The sequence below is a fragment of the Diadema antillarum genome, unplaced genomic scaffold (genome assembly GCF_040938485.1).
Source record: "Diadema antillarum isolate AM-2024a unplaced genomic scaffold, OU_Dant_1.0 seq00001146_RagTag, whole genome shotgun sequence".
Lineage (NCBI taxonomy): Eukaryota > Metazoa > Echinodermata > Echinoidea > Diadematoida > Diadematidae > Diadema > Diadema antillarum.
Genome location: NW_027271958.1, coordinates 938,389 through 952,770, shown reverse-complemented (window position 1 = coordinate 952,770; position 14,382 = coordinate 938,389). Strand labels below are relative to the sequence as shown.

The following is a 14,382-nucleotide window of genomic DNA, read 5'->3' as shown; positions in this document are numbered from 1 at the left end:
TCTTGTACTCTATCTCCATCTCCCTTTATTTTGCTGTTTTACTCTATTTCTGCATTTCTGTCTCTTTTGTGTTCTATCTCTCATACCCCTTTCTCGTTTATGCTCTATCTCCACCTCCCACATCTCTGTCTCTTTTGCTATATCTTCACCTCTTTCTGTTTCACTCTATCTTTATCTCTCTGAAGCTGCCTCTCTTACTCTCTATCTCTCTTTCTATCCATTTTGTCTGTTTTACTACATCTCCAGATCCCTGCATCTGTCTCTTTTACTCTATCTCAACCTCTCAGCACCTGTTTCTCTTTCCACATCTCTCTATCTTTTACTTTATCACCATCTTCTGCATCCTCTTCCTCCATCTCCCTGCATCTTGCTCTTTAATCTATATTCATCTCTTTCTTTTCTACCCTATTTCTCTATCCCTTGTCTCTTTTACTCTATCTCCATCTACCTACTTCTCTTTCTTGCTTCATGTGTACATCTCCACTTTCTTCATATTTTTCTGTAGTTTAAATTCCATTTCTGAATGTTTTCCTCTCATGTAATATTTCCTCCTTTAATCTGCATCCCATTTTCTTATAACTTTACCTCTCTGCTCATCTCTCTTGCATGCTAAATGTATGTTACCACATTCCTGTCTCTTTCCATGTATCTCTTTCTTGCTCGCTGATGCGTTCTTTCTTTCCATCACTCTCTGTAAGGATTCTTGTTGAGGCACAGCCTTGATCTCTCCCTCCCTGTGTGCTTTGGGGCAGATTGCTGGTCAGAGAATGCGATTGATCATCCAGAGTACCAAAGGCAATTCACAGCTCGATTCGGTGCGACATGATTGAATAGTGTCATGTTTCCCATTTCCCTCCTCGTAAATTGTTTTACCATGCCTCTCTCCAAAAAGGGTTTCCTTTTCTTTACAATTTCCTCAATCTTCTCTTATTCCAAATGCAAATTTTGTTGATTTTTGTTTCATTTTGTTTTGATTGGTAACAAAATTCTTTTGTACATGAAAGCCTCTCATACTGGTTTTCATCACTCCTGGAAGTCACATTTTGTTTTGTTGAATATTGCATACACTTCATCTCTCTATGTTGGGTAGAACATAGGTGTCAATCAATAAGACATTCCCCTACTTTAATCCCTGTCATTCTTTACTGTACTTACAGTTAAAATGATGAATTTACTTGGACATTTGGCAATTCCTACTATAAATATTCCCCTAAATCTGTGCAAAAAGTTTATTTAGCTTTACACGAACACTTAAGCCATTTTAAGAGAAAGATGCACACAATATTGACTTAGACTGAAAGTTATGACATGTCACCGTATTCATGTACACAATCTCATCCCAACATGAAGTGTTCACACATTAATATGTTTTCAAGTTTGTATATCATTTGATAAGATACTTTGTTCTTAATATTTACACAATCTTTAAACATACATTCTATAGTGAAAGTAAGCAATATATAATATGAAATATGTGAATCATTTAAACATATTCAAAGTTAAAATAGATATCTTTAAAGAAGATCGTTTGACAGATGCAACTTGAAGCATGGCAAAAATCATCACTTTGTCACATAAAATAGTAATTGGCCCTTAAAACTGGTAATCTCATTAAAAGATTGCTGTCACACAAAACCCCACAAAATTTTAGGCAACTAATAGAAAGTTAATATCTCATAATAATAACTATGAAGGCTAACACATTGACTGATTCCATTACAACTCCACAAGATACAAAGACGTTTGGCAGAGCGGCCGGACGAAGAGCCCTATGTAATGAGCAGGTATGATTGAAGGAGATAGCCAATCTCTCCTTTTGGCACCCTCATAAACATCTTGGCATGATGGACATCAGCTGTCGGGCACAACTTAATGAGCCACGAATGTCTGACGGAATCACCTTGTCAGATAAATTATCTGTCAGTAAGACAGATGGTCAGCATCCTGATTACGACTGACAAATTTAGGGCCATCACCAAGAATTCAATTAACTCTATTCCACAAGGGGAACTCATGTGAACAATGAGACATTTTTCTCCAAACTGTAGCCTGCATATCTCTGGATAGGTGGAAATGATTTTATTCTGCCCATTACCAGATTTCAGAGTTGCATGAACATCTCTCACTCAATGTCATACTATTTTTTTAAATTCACACACATTCGTTTTTAAACTTTGATTCATCATGAACGAAACAACACTGAGCCATTCTATTCTACAACTGGATTCCAGCTCGACTTAATAACTCTTTTCATTGTCAGCCAAGAAAAAGAAGCTGTGTAATTAATAAAAACTTCTTGCAAGGAAAGCCTTCAATATGGCTGAGCATCAACCTGTCAAGAGGAAAGGAGAGCGAGATAGTTCAGCTGATGTCATCATACCATGGTTACATTCAGAATAGGACTGAACTCCTTGGCAGTGTCTGGGCTGACTTTGGATCCATGAATCAACATCTCTTGGACTGTGGTAAAGTCATCTAACATCATCTTGCGCCCTTTCTTCTTGAGCAGTTTGCGATGGCTCAGCTCTACAATGTCTGGCTCCCGCTTGCCGCCCCCACCACTTAGGATCCCATCTTCCTCCAGCTCTTGTAGACACTCCATTCTGGCTTGCATCATGTACTCTCTGCGCAGCCGTTGGTCCCTGGCACGTTCTAAGTGTCGCTTTCGGTCTTCTTTGCTCCAATACCGACCGAGTTTCATCTCGCTGACTGCCTCATCGTCCGTCGTCATGCCCGCCCTCTCTTCTTGGATCTTTGATGCTCGCTCCTTGAGGAGACGATCTCGACTGGATCGCTTTGTTATGTACCGAGTGCCATCACTGCGAATCTTAACCTTCCACTGGCTCTCCAGGTTCTTATGTGTATTGCTCTGATTATTCACCATGTTCTCTTCATTTTGGTTGACAAGGTGGAGGTAGCTGCGATAATGCTTGGCATAACCAGGCACAGACTGCAAGCTCTGGATGCTCCCGTACCTGTCGAAGCTCTTTCTCAGCTGTGAATTTTGCTGCTGCATTTTCCAGTTGTGTTTCAAGAGATTAGTCCTTGTGGAATCATGCTGCATTAGGTAAGGGCTCCTCTGGCAGAACTGTGCTCTGAGATGAGGGTTGGTAGCTGGTCTTCGTGGATATGGGGTGGCACCCGGCAGCTGGCCTAAGCCATCCTGCTGCTGGGTTTGTTGATGTTGATGGCTCGCCTCCGATGTGTTTGAAGAGACAGATTTTGCTGGACTGTTCTGCCTATCTTTGCTTGTTCCCTTACTAGAGCCAGAGCTGCTTGTGCTCTTTGACCTGTCCCTGGAACTTGAGGAGGACTTACTCCGACCCCCAGGACTTCCTGGCACCGTCCTGGGTGCTCTGTGTGTCCTCCCTGACCCCGACCCAGACCTGCGATGCTGACGTTCACTGCTTGGTGTGCCATTCTCCTTGTTAGCTTCTTCCTTGCCATCCAATGACAGGTCAGCAGGTCGCTGGTGAGAAGTGTCTTTCTCAGGCTTGTCCACTTTCTGGCTGCATGTTTTAGTGTCAGAGCCTGAGCACTGGCATGGAATAGTGTCAAGTTGTTCATCCTGTGACTGGTTTGACTGCCACACATCATTCCCATTTATTCTCATTTCTTTCTTGGCCTCCTCCTGGGCATCAGAGATGAGGCGATTGCGACATGGCCTGTTTAGTGAGTCTCCACTCTGACTGGTAGTGTCCATGGAATCAGAACCAAGTCTCATCACCTTGGTATCCTTCCCCCTCATGCTCTCATCGGTATCACTCCTCAAGTGCTTATTGTCACATTTGCTCTCCAGTGCTGCTTGGAACTTTAAGCATTCCTCCATGGATATCTCCTGCCCCATGAATTCATGTTCTGCCGTCGAGTTGGAGGTGAAGCTGTCGTTGCTATATCTCAGATCCCCGCCGCTCCCTATGCTGGCTGTATCCACTGGAAACTTTTGATGTACGCTGGCATCGTCCACAAGGATTTCATGTTCAGAGCTCTCATCATGCCTGGTGCTTTCGTCTGTTGCTCGGCCAACTCCACTGTCTTTTTCAAGCTGATTGGAAGTGTTGGTTGTCCCTGTGTCGGTTGTTCCATCTTCATCTGGTCTTCCCTCCTGTAGTATTATAAACGGAAACAGAAAATATGGCTTACCAACAGGTTGTATGGCATGGTGACTTCAACACAGCAAAACTGTGTATTCACTCACTAGTTTGCACAGCAAGACAATAAGTAACTTGTATATTTAGAAGTTTTCCTATGGCAGCACCTTGACACTCAAACTCTTCACAAACAATGTATTCCCTTGATAATCACAAATTACATCTTAACTTTACAGTGGGTGGAATATGAGACTCAGCATAAATTCTCCTAATTTTTGTCATTCCCTTTTCACAACATTCCCTGCCCCCTACACTCTCCACTGCACCATAGCACAAAGTACAGCAGACATGCTTGTCTCGTATCACCTGTCCCACACAAGAGGTAAAGTCAACACTTGTCGCACAAACTGAAATGTTCATCTCTTCGCCGGTCTACATGCTTTTCCTCCAGCCCTGCATCCCTCCTCGTTCACCTTCACACATATCTCCCTAGGTATGGCTGACGTCACCAGAGAGTCTTGGTGAGCCGGTGTTTGCTGAGGGGTGTCAAACCCAGTGTGTGCATCGCAGATTCTGACTGCCATGGTGTTAAGATGCAAATGAACCTCTCTCCTTCACATTTATTAAAGGGGGTGGGGGATGATGTGTGATAACTGACATGGGGATGCCTGTACCTTCCAATTCTTGCTGTCAATCAGTGTAGGAGCTGAAAAAGAGCCTCCTTATGCAACAATGATTAGAGTGGATATAGGCTAGTTACACTTCTATCACTACATTATCGAGACATGTTAATACAAATCAGTGAGATGAACAATTCTAAAAGGGATTTGTAACTCAGGGGAGGCTACCCTAAAATTTTCTTCTTTTTTTCAAATACTGATGAACATTAAGTTGTGTATTTGGAACACTGGCAGGATATATGTGGGAATGTTCATGTCTTCCCAACAATGGGTACAGATATATTACATGAAGTGCACATTCACGAATGTGTAAATTTTCCCTTGTATGGGGGAATGGTCACTTCTGCACTTCACTGAAACTTGCTTGCATAACTCTCTAGCTGAAAAAAAAAAATTCCACTGCTTCAGTTTGGGGCATCTTCAGAGTACAATCTACTCCAAGCTAAAAATAAGTCATGATAAATCAAGACTTTGACCTCTTTAGGTTATCTTGGTACTCCTCTTGAATTCTCTGAACTCCCATCCCCTTCCGTTTTTGGGGCACCAATGATTTATCAGCCCCTGGCAGGAGGTCAGTCTCCAATCAAAGTCTGGGTAATGATGACCACCCCCACAGTCAGCTGACTGCGCCATCTCTGATATTGTGTTTATTTCCACTCTAACAATTTCAGTAAACAAATTGGAATTCTAGATGCATGAGATTATTAGAAGACTGTGATCCTTTCTCAGAGACAAGGGAGAATGTTGTCTCATTCCGGGGGAACTTGAAATTTTGGATGGGAAATGAATCACCAATGCCAAGAAATGTATGAATCATATAGTGTCCAGGCGAGGGAGTAATTAAATACAGTGCACTCTCATTATAACGATATGCTCGGGACCGGCAGTTTTCTTTCGTTGTAACGAAATTTCGTCATAACCGAACAAATACAATCTATAGCGAAAACAAGGAAACCATGTATATATATCATATTCTGTTTGCTGAATACTCATCATACACTGGAAAGCTATGTGAAATGTGATGGGATAACTGTATTACAATAACAAACGCAAGTTCCCCTCAGAAATTGTGCATGACACAAGGAGCGAACACACAGTGGTGCGAAGCGTTCACCCATGCAGAGACGCTATAAATGCATGTTCCGCTACGTATTTTCGAAAGCAATTCGTATTTCGTTGTAACGGAGCACATTTCTTTTGTTTTTCTTTGTCAGTGGTGCTCGGAAAAAACTTCGTTATAGCGAAATTATAACCGTGTTCGTTATAAGCAAATCATAGACTTTAATGGTGATAATTTTGGGACCAGAAGATTTACTTCGTTATAACGAAATTTCGTTATAACCGTGTTCGTTGTAACGGGAGTGCACTGTACCTCTCAGTGTCTCGTGACTTTTGACCTTTGATCGCTATCGTTTCATGTTTACAGTTATGTATTCATACCCCCTCCCTCCTTTCTTTTAGCACAACTGAACAGTCATAGATGAAACTACAGCTGAAAAATGTCATTTTTCAGCAAAAGTACAGCGTCCATTGACTGCTGGCCTTGACATATTTTGCCACATATCTAATCAGTGTATCACCATAGTATGCAGAATACCTGGGCAAGATATCAAGGAAATTTGGGTTTTTAAAATGGTCAGTAATGGAATGGTAATTCAAATGTGCTGTTACTGGATAAGAAGACTACAATGTGTGATGTCACAGTATGGCAACAATATCTGAAAAAAAAAAAAACAGAATTCAACATATTTTAATTTTTCAGGCATAATGGAAGAGCAGTTAATGTAAAGTAGGCAGGATGGAGACTGTCAGTCACCACCATAAATGATGAAATTCTGTGGAATTTTCTTTCTATTTTCTTCCTATCATTGTCCTATTGTTACATCACAAATTGTTCTAGTCTTCTTATCCGGTAATGGTGGCACATGGATTTAATGTACACTTTAAAAATTCTGAACTTTTGAACGGATTGTCCAATTTCCCACGAAATATCAATGTGCTCTCCGTTCTGTGTTCACTGTGATTGAATGCATATGTATAGTTCCCTTGAAATGTAAAATTCAAATCCCCCTAAGCCCTCAGACAGAACACTGTATTGTAAGCACTACCTCTCAGTTTCTGATGAGTGCCTGATTGGGAGTCCCTACAGTATGTATTGAGAACTCAATCATCTTCCCTTCTCTCAATCTTGTAATGTCATGAACAATGCAAGGAAAGAAAATATGGCTGTTTCACCATTAGAATCCTCTTGTGATAACAAAATCTACAATATGCTGGGTGTATAAAGTGAGTTGTGCTATACAGATGAATTCTAAAAATGTAGCAGAGTCATCTTGCGATAATGATATCTAATGTCATCAATATTTGTTTAGGGTTTGCCTGTATTTGGAAAAAATGTTGCAAAAATCACTGATTTAATTCATCTGTGCATAACATTCTTTAGTTAATGCCAGGCGCCAATGTATGTCTGCCAGAATAGAAAAACTTGCCATTGTTTCCACATGATCATCGTATGAAAAATTAGTAAGACATAGGAGTGTGCAAAGATACATACAGAGATATAGAGACAACCTATAGTGCCTCACAAAGACTAGCATATTTTTTCTCTTGGTGTGCTTTCACTCAAACTTTAGATCTCTAATCATCATACTAAAATGCCATGTGATTGTGAAAGAACACTTTTGAGATAGTTCTGCTTTCTCTACACTGGATGAGGTTCATCTGATTGGTAATTTCATGGAAAATTGTTCTCCTTTCACAATCACGTAAGGTACAAAAATAATTTTATGTGATTGTGAAAGAAGAACAATTTTCCATTTCCCTACACTACTGGCCAACTGACATTTGTCATGCATTGTACTGTCATTGAATCGAAACCCTCTTTGTAACTATACTAGATCATGTTTAGAATTCATAACAGTACTGATTTCATTTTCCAGCTGAACAAACAAGACCAAAAACATCATCCACAAAAAAACAACAACAAATAAACAAACAAACAAACAAAAACAACCCCACAACAAACAAGTTTCCTATCTCAAGTCCTGGATGGTAAATGTGGACTGACGCTGGAGGTTTCCATGAATCTCTTTTCCTCCTCAATTGAAACCAAAGTGCACGCACCACTCAATAAACCAGCTCCTTCTCCTCAATAAAGTAAAAGAAGCATAAAAAGAGAAATGGCGCAGAAGTCATCATTGTATCGTGAGGACAAACCTTTGGAGCACAATTTGTTACCTACGTCCTCAAAGCCTGAAGTGCCGCCCCGGATTGCCCATCAATAAGCCCCGCTATCGGATCACAATACCACAGCATCATTGAAATCACACTGCAACATTATACCCTTCTCCAGGATCTATAGCCTTTTGGGAACCCGGAATTTTCTGCACCCATCTCTCTCTTGTCTGTTTTCTTCCATGCCATCATGGTGGATTCTATTTGCAGCACTAAGTGCTTATTGCTGATGGATGTGCTTACTATCTTCCATCCTTCCATTTCACTCTCATTCTTAAAACTCGATTTCCAATCATTTGTCCTATTCATGCTATTCACACAATAACAGTTCTCTTTCTTTCAATTTTCATCTTAGCTGATCTGATGTATTTTTCTCATTTCCGATAGGAACTCAGCAATGAAATCCGAAGAACTGTGCTTGTAAGAGTTTTGGTCAAAATTAAAGGACGTGTTCACTTTTATTACATTTATTGAATGAACGCAGAATTATTAGTAGAATACATCGGTGAAAGTTTGAAGAAAATCAGATAAGCTGTTCAAAAAATATGAATTCTTAAAGTTTCTGTGCTGTCACTGCTGGATGGGAAGACTACCATAGTTTATGATGTCATATGCATAGAATGATATGAGGAAAATATTTAAGAGAATTTCACAAATTTTCATTTACAAAAAAAAGTACACATTCCCTCAACTTGTTGCTAATGTATGTTAAGGGTAATATCATTCCCCCTGCCTTCTGAAAGAGGGAAGTCAAGTACTCTTTTTTTTTGGTGACAAAAATGAAAATATGTTGAATTTTCTTTATATATTCTTTATATTGTTCTGCCCACGGGATATCACACGCTGCAGCAGTCTTCTCATCCAGTGATGGCAGCACTGAAAATTCAAAAACTCGTAACTTTTGAATGGATTGTGCAATTTTCCTCAAACTTTCACTGAGGTGTTCTGTTACTATTGCTGCATTCTCTTAAATTTGCACATAAATTTATTGAACTACCAAATCGAATACAGTTGATTAGGCTAGATGACTAGTGAAAGATCAAGATGCTGGTAATTTTTTTATAGTTGGGGACTATCTTTTTAATTCAATATCTCTGTATGGGAGTAACCTCACACTTAGATTTCTCAGTGATACAGTGTATTACCAATACCATAAACTACCATGTAAGAAAATTGATTTTTTTTTGTTTGTTTGTACAGATACACTTTAAGACTTATAAATACACAGCAAATACACTGACTATACTTGGAAGAAGAAGAAGAAGAAGACAAAAACACAGATGCAAAAGTGGAAGATGATACTGAGATTTTGATATTACATTTCACACAGACTAAAGTGCCAGGGAGAGAAATTGAGAGAGAAGGGTAGTAAGAGGAGAAAGAAATTGATGAAGAAAGGAGCATCCCAGGGAGTAATCAAGAATGGTAGAGAAAGAGGAAAAGGAGAGAGATACATAGAGTAGAAAGGAATATAACAGTGAGGTGTGGGGAGGGCAGGGGAAGGGAAGGGTAGGGAAAAGAAAGAAAATGAGAACTTACAGCATGTAGCAAACAGGCAGTAAATTGCATGGCCTCCTGGTGGGTCTGTTCTAACATATCCATTTGTAGATCGTCCAGGAGTGCATTCCCTTCGTAGAGACAGTCTTCAAACTAAGGAGAAGGAAGAGACAAGAGAATATATGTGAGATAAACAGCCTCATCCTGACACACACATGATATCATTCTTCATGCATTTCATTCATAAATGTCCCTTACATGTGATGGTCTTGGTCATTTCAAAACATTTGAAGATTTTATGGCAAGATGGGTGAAGCGCAACTTTTAAACATTTTAATGTAGGTCCAGTGGTCCTTTCCAGTGGTACCTCGCTTGTAACATAACAAGGAATATTCTTGGAGTTATGATGTGAAATATCCTGCATTTTCTTATCATTTTCTGTTTTTAAGCAGTTTTAATTGCAAATATCTCAACTTCACAAGAATGGAGTTAGCTCAGTTTGTGATAAAACTCTTCTTTTATAGCATCTATGAGATGGCAATTTCCTGCTGTGTTTTCATAGTTTCAAACTACCGATCTACCTGCCTTTTTTAAAATTCATTGTGAAGCACCATGTTAGAACAAGCAAACACAAAGATATCAAAATACAGATATCAACACACAGGCTAAATTACTGTCAATACAGCAGCAAGAGTTAGAGGTCAAATCTTGGAAAGGTGGAAAGTCAGGCATTGGTTATTCCAGCCCTTAGGACAGCACCATTTCCATCACAGCGTAATGGCACACACATACAACCAGCCACTTCGATACAAGCCCCTCTCTCTTTTGAATCATCATATCCCAGGCCCTGTAATCACACCATGAAATTAGATATGTAGCATTCCACTGTGAAAGCCAAGCTCGAGGAATTCCTGCCCCAAATACATTTGATTTCACGGCTTATTTTGAGCATTTTCATGCTGTATGCAAAATTTGCAAAGGCAAACTGTGATCTCCATTCTCTGCGGATGCTGAAGTGAGATTTTCCATGGGACTTTGGGGCATTTGATGTTTTATGTGTGTTGTGATATAATACTTGCTGCAGGTTTTTAGTGACATTAGATGTATCCTGGGGAGGCTTGGCAGAAGTTATGTCTTTTTGGACATCCAAAGTGAACCATGGAGTCAAGCCATTGATATTCTTTGATGAAAAAAAAAATGTAGCAGGGAAGTACTTTCACACATTAAGGATGAGTCCTGCGTATACTCGGGCAGGTGTCTATGGGAAATGCCTGTTGTAGCAAAATCAGCCGGTCCTCAATGGGTTAACTGAACCATCCTCAGCTTGGACAGCCTTTGGAAGCACACCTTTCACAGTGACCAGAATATTGTTACTCTAGTTCTCTTGTCTCATAGTAGGCTAAGCATCTATCCAATATTTATTCCTGCCATGAAAATTGACATCCGAGAAATTATTTCTTTGTTAAATGGAACAAAACACTTCCTAAAATCATACAAACACTTTTGAGAAAATGTGGTCACCTGCAACAATATGCATCAAAGACCATGTAGCTCTCTACCATTTTGCTACAATTTTTGATGTGCAGGTCTGGAATGATTAAGTTTTAAGACAAATTATTTAAAATGCACATGCATTTATTTAAAGAATGCAAATATGAAACAAGTCTGTCAAAACACAGGTCTTTTATGGCCTTGTTTTAAGTGGCAGATATGAAAAATGTCTAAGCCTGGAACTTGATAAGTTAGAACTGAGATTTACAGGTAAAACACAACAAACATTGAAGATGATTTTATCATCATGAAAAATTGTAACCACAAGACAGATTCCCATCCCATTAAATAAGTGCTAAATTTCAGGAATGTAAAAAAAAAGAGAGTTTTGTTCCTTTGGGGTTTAATTGAACACTGCTGTATCAGAAACAGCTCAAATTTTTTGTTGATGTGCATACTACGCGGCATTTCAGTCCGGATGAGGAAACTATCAAGGGATATTTGATATTCTAAATCAAAGCTAGCAAATTGTTGAAGGTATAGAAAGAAAAATAGCCTTTTGGTGACCACAGGCATCTCTTGTACCAATCTATCTATACATCCAGCTACTTATCTCTCTATGTGTAACACAAACCCTGATATTTTGTGCGAGCACTTCTCAATTTCAGAAATTGCAATATGCTGACTGAGCTGTATGATGTTCAAATGCAGGACCAAAAAAACAAATAAAACACTGCTACAGTACAAAAAAAAACATTGACAATTATGGTGTCTCTATCAAGATATCTAAGAATAAATATCACCATGCGAATAGATTGTTTATTATTGAATAGCTTATTACAACATCAACTTCTACGGAATATAAATGAATTTGTCTCTCACAGTTATTAACTTTTGTTTCAAAGTATAAAACAGTTTCATTAAACACTATTATAATGCATAGTCATTTACATTCACATAGTATCCACAATGTATCTATATACTTGATGTAGCATACCTGGGAGAAGTATTAAATCCAGTACAAAAACAATCCACTAGACTCTTTGTCACAACAGACAGTCAGGTATGGACAGACAGTCTTAAAGGGAACGCAAACCCAAAGAGAAATGTGGATTGAGTGAAAGCAGCAACATTTTCTAGCATAAGTTTTAGGAAAATCGGGCAATCGATGCAAAAGTTATGAATTTTCAAAGTTTTGGTGTTGGAACCACTGGGTAAGGAGACTACTAGAGGTTATGACGTATGAGTGGACTACGATATAAAGAAAATATAAATGGAATTCAATAAAAATTCATTTTTCATGAAATTACACATTCCATCAACTTGATATTGACATTTGTTAGGGGTAGCAATCATTCCCCCTGCTTTCTGAAAGCGGTTAGTGAAGTACTCTTTCATTTTGCTAGAAAAGCAAATTTTTGTTGAATTCCTTTTATATTTTCTTTATATTGTTGTCCACTCATACGTCATAACCTCAAGTAGTCTCCTCATCCAGCGGTTCCAACACCAAAACTTTAAAAATTCATAACTTTTGCATCGATTGTCAGATTTTCCTCAAACTTTCACGGATGTATTCTACTAATGTTAATATTTTCACTCAATCCACATTGCTCTTTGGGTTTGCGTTTCCTTTAATACATAATGCCTCAGCACTTTTCAGGGTGGATCCAGACATAAAGTTTTTGTTGCTTTGTAATAACCTAGCACTGGGGTCATATCTGCTATATCATTGACTGAAGTGATGCACAAGCAAGCAATGCAATAGTCACAATATTGTATCTCTCAATATTCTTCCACTGCGTGCTACCATCAACCTATGCTCCTCTTGAAAATTATGAAAATGAAGAATGCCTCTCAGAGGATAAAGGTGCAGACATACATCAGATATATCTCAAGATTTTCCTACCTTTCTTTGACAAGGAATCAGATATCACTTCTGTCCATTCAATTTTATGGGCATTGTCTTGTTTGGTTGAAATGACAGTACCCTGAAACACACAGCAGCTTTCTCTTGAAATTGACTCTAGCTTTTGTTACCTATCCTTGGAAGACATTCACATCCACGATACGGGTTGCCTTCACATTACACATCTCATATCTCCACTGGTTCTCCTGTCATACCAAGGATTTCACTAGACACACCCAAGCATTCTTCTGTAAGCCTTGCACCCTATTTTTACTGAGCAAAAATTGTAGCATTAACAGAAAGTAACCTCTGCAAATTTGTGCTGTGTCTACCCTCCTCCCATGTTAATGCAAATTGGTCACAAGACAAAGCAAAATGCACATCAATGTGACAAACAAAGCATGAACATGTGATAAATATCATGCTAGATCGTACAGCAGGAAAACGGGAGAATCTCTGAAAGTTATGCTGAGTCACTGTAGCTGCACACGAACTGGAAGTCTCGCTCAAGAAGCCACTTTAAGACACACATGTTCCATTGCTGAGCCTTATTCATGTAAACAAAGTTTATTTGAAATGATGGAACTTTTAGAATATATTTCTCTGAATTAAAGTCGAGTGTATAAAATAAAATGCTCTATTTGTAATTCATCTATATTGAAACTGCAATGACCCACTGTGTTGACATTTTTCTCCTCAAAATCTCCCAGTATGAAGGAACAGAAACAGAAAAGCTTTAGTCTACAGACACCTGGTGTGCAAAAAAAAAGAAAAAGAAAAAGTAATTAATTAATGCAGTATTCAACTGAAATCTATTTTGAACACTGGAATCATTACAAGCGGTCATCGCTGAATTCATGTATACTTCTGAAAATTCCGAACAGGGTGCGATTATGATCACAGTGACGTATGGTGACGTAGGAGCTTGTTTCTATGTAGAGATACGTATCGCGCTTGCACGAAAGATGTTTGTGTGTATATCAACGATACCTCGCACCTTACCCAGGGTTTTGGAATGTTATCCCATGTTCGTGTGAGATGATTGTCTGAGAGGACCACTGGAGGAAGAGAGGAGGGCTTCAGTATCAACAGGGCTTAGAGGATTCTACGGAGATCTCTGGTTCTTTATGACACTTCTCTAGCACTTCAATGGCAGTCTCTTTCACCTCTCCTCTATATTAAATGTTATATTCTCTTTCTCTCTCTCTCTTCTTGCCCTTAGTATTCTCCCTTTAAGTTCATCACTGCTCTAACATGGACACTGATTCTTCTCAGATGCTTTTCTCCTATGACTGGTTCAAACACAATACTGTTCATTAGTCATTTTTCTCCCCTAAAAATCTAGACGTAATATCTCTTTCTTGTACACTTGATATATCAAATTCAAAACTGAAATATATGTTTTTATTTCATCATTACAATTTAGAACATTAGTTTCCACTTCTGCTAGAACTTGGAAGCTTTTCTCTTTAACATTTTCTCT

The 14,382-nt window shown here is 38.9% G+C and overlaps 1 protein-coding gene across 1 annotated transcript in view; it reads right to left on the bottom strand.

The window, feature by feature from the left end:
* Positions 1-2,368: 2,368 nt before the first annotated feature.
* The window catches only part of LOC139744209 (E3 ubiquitin-protein ligase PDZRN3-like), a 194,413-nt gene continuing 182,399 nt past the window's right edge, over positions 2,369-14,382 (bottom strand). Inside the window, exons 9-10 of the mRNA XM_071654661.1 lie at positions 9,545-9,655; positions 2,369-4,105 (exon numbers count right to left, since the gene is read on the bottom strand). Of these exons, the coding sequence (XP_071510762.1) occupies positions 2,375-4,105; positions 9,545-9,655 (1,842 nt within the window). The 3' untranslated portion in view covers positions 2,369-2,374. The remainder of the gene's footprint in view (positions 4,106-9,544; positions 9,656-14,382) is intronic.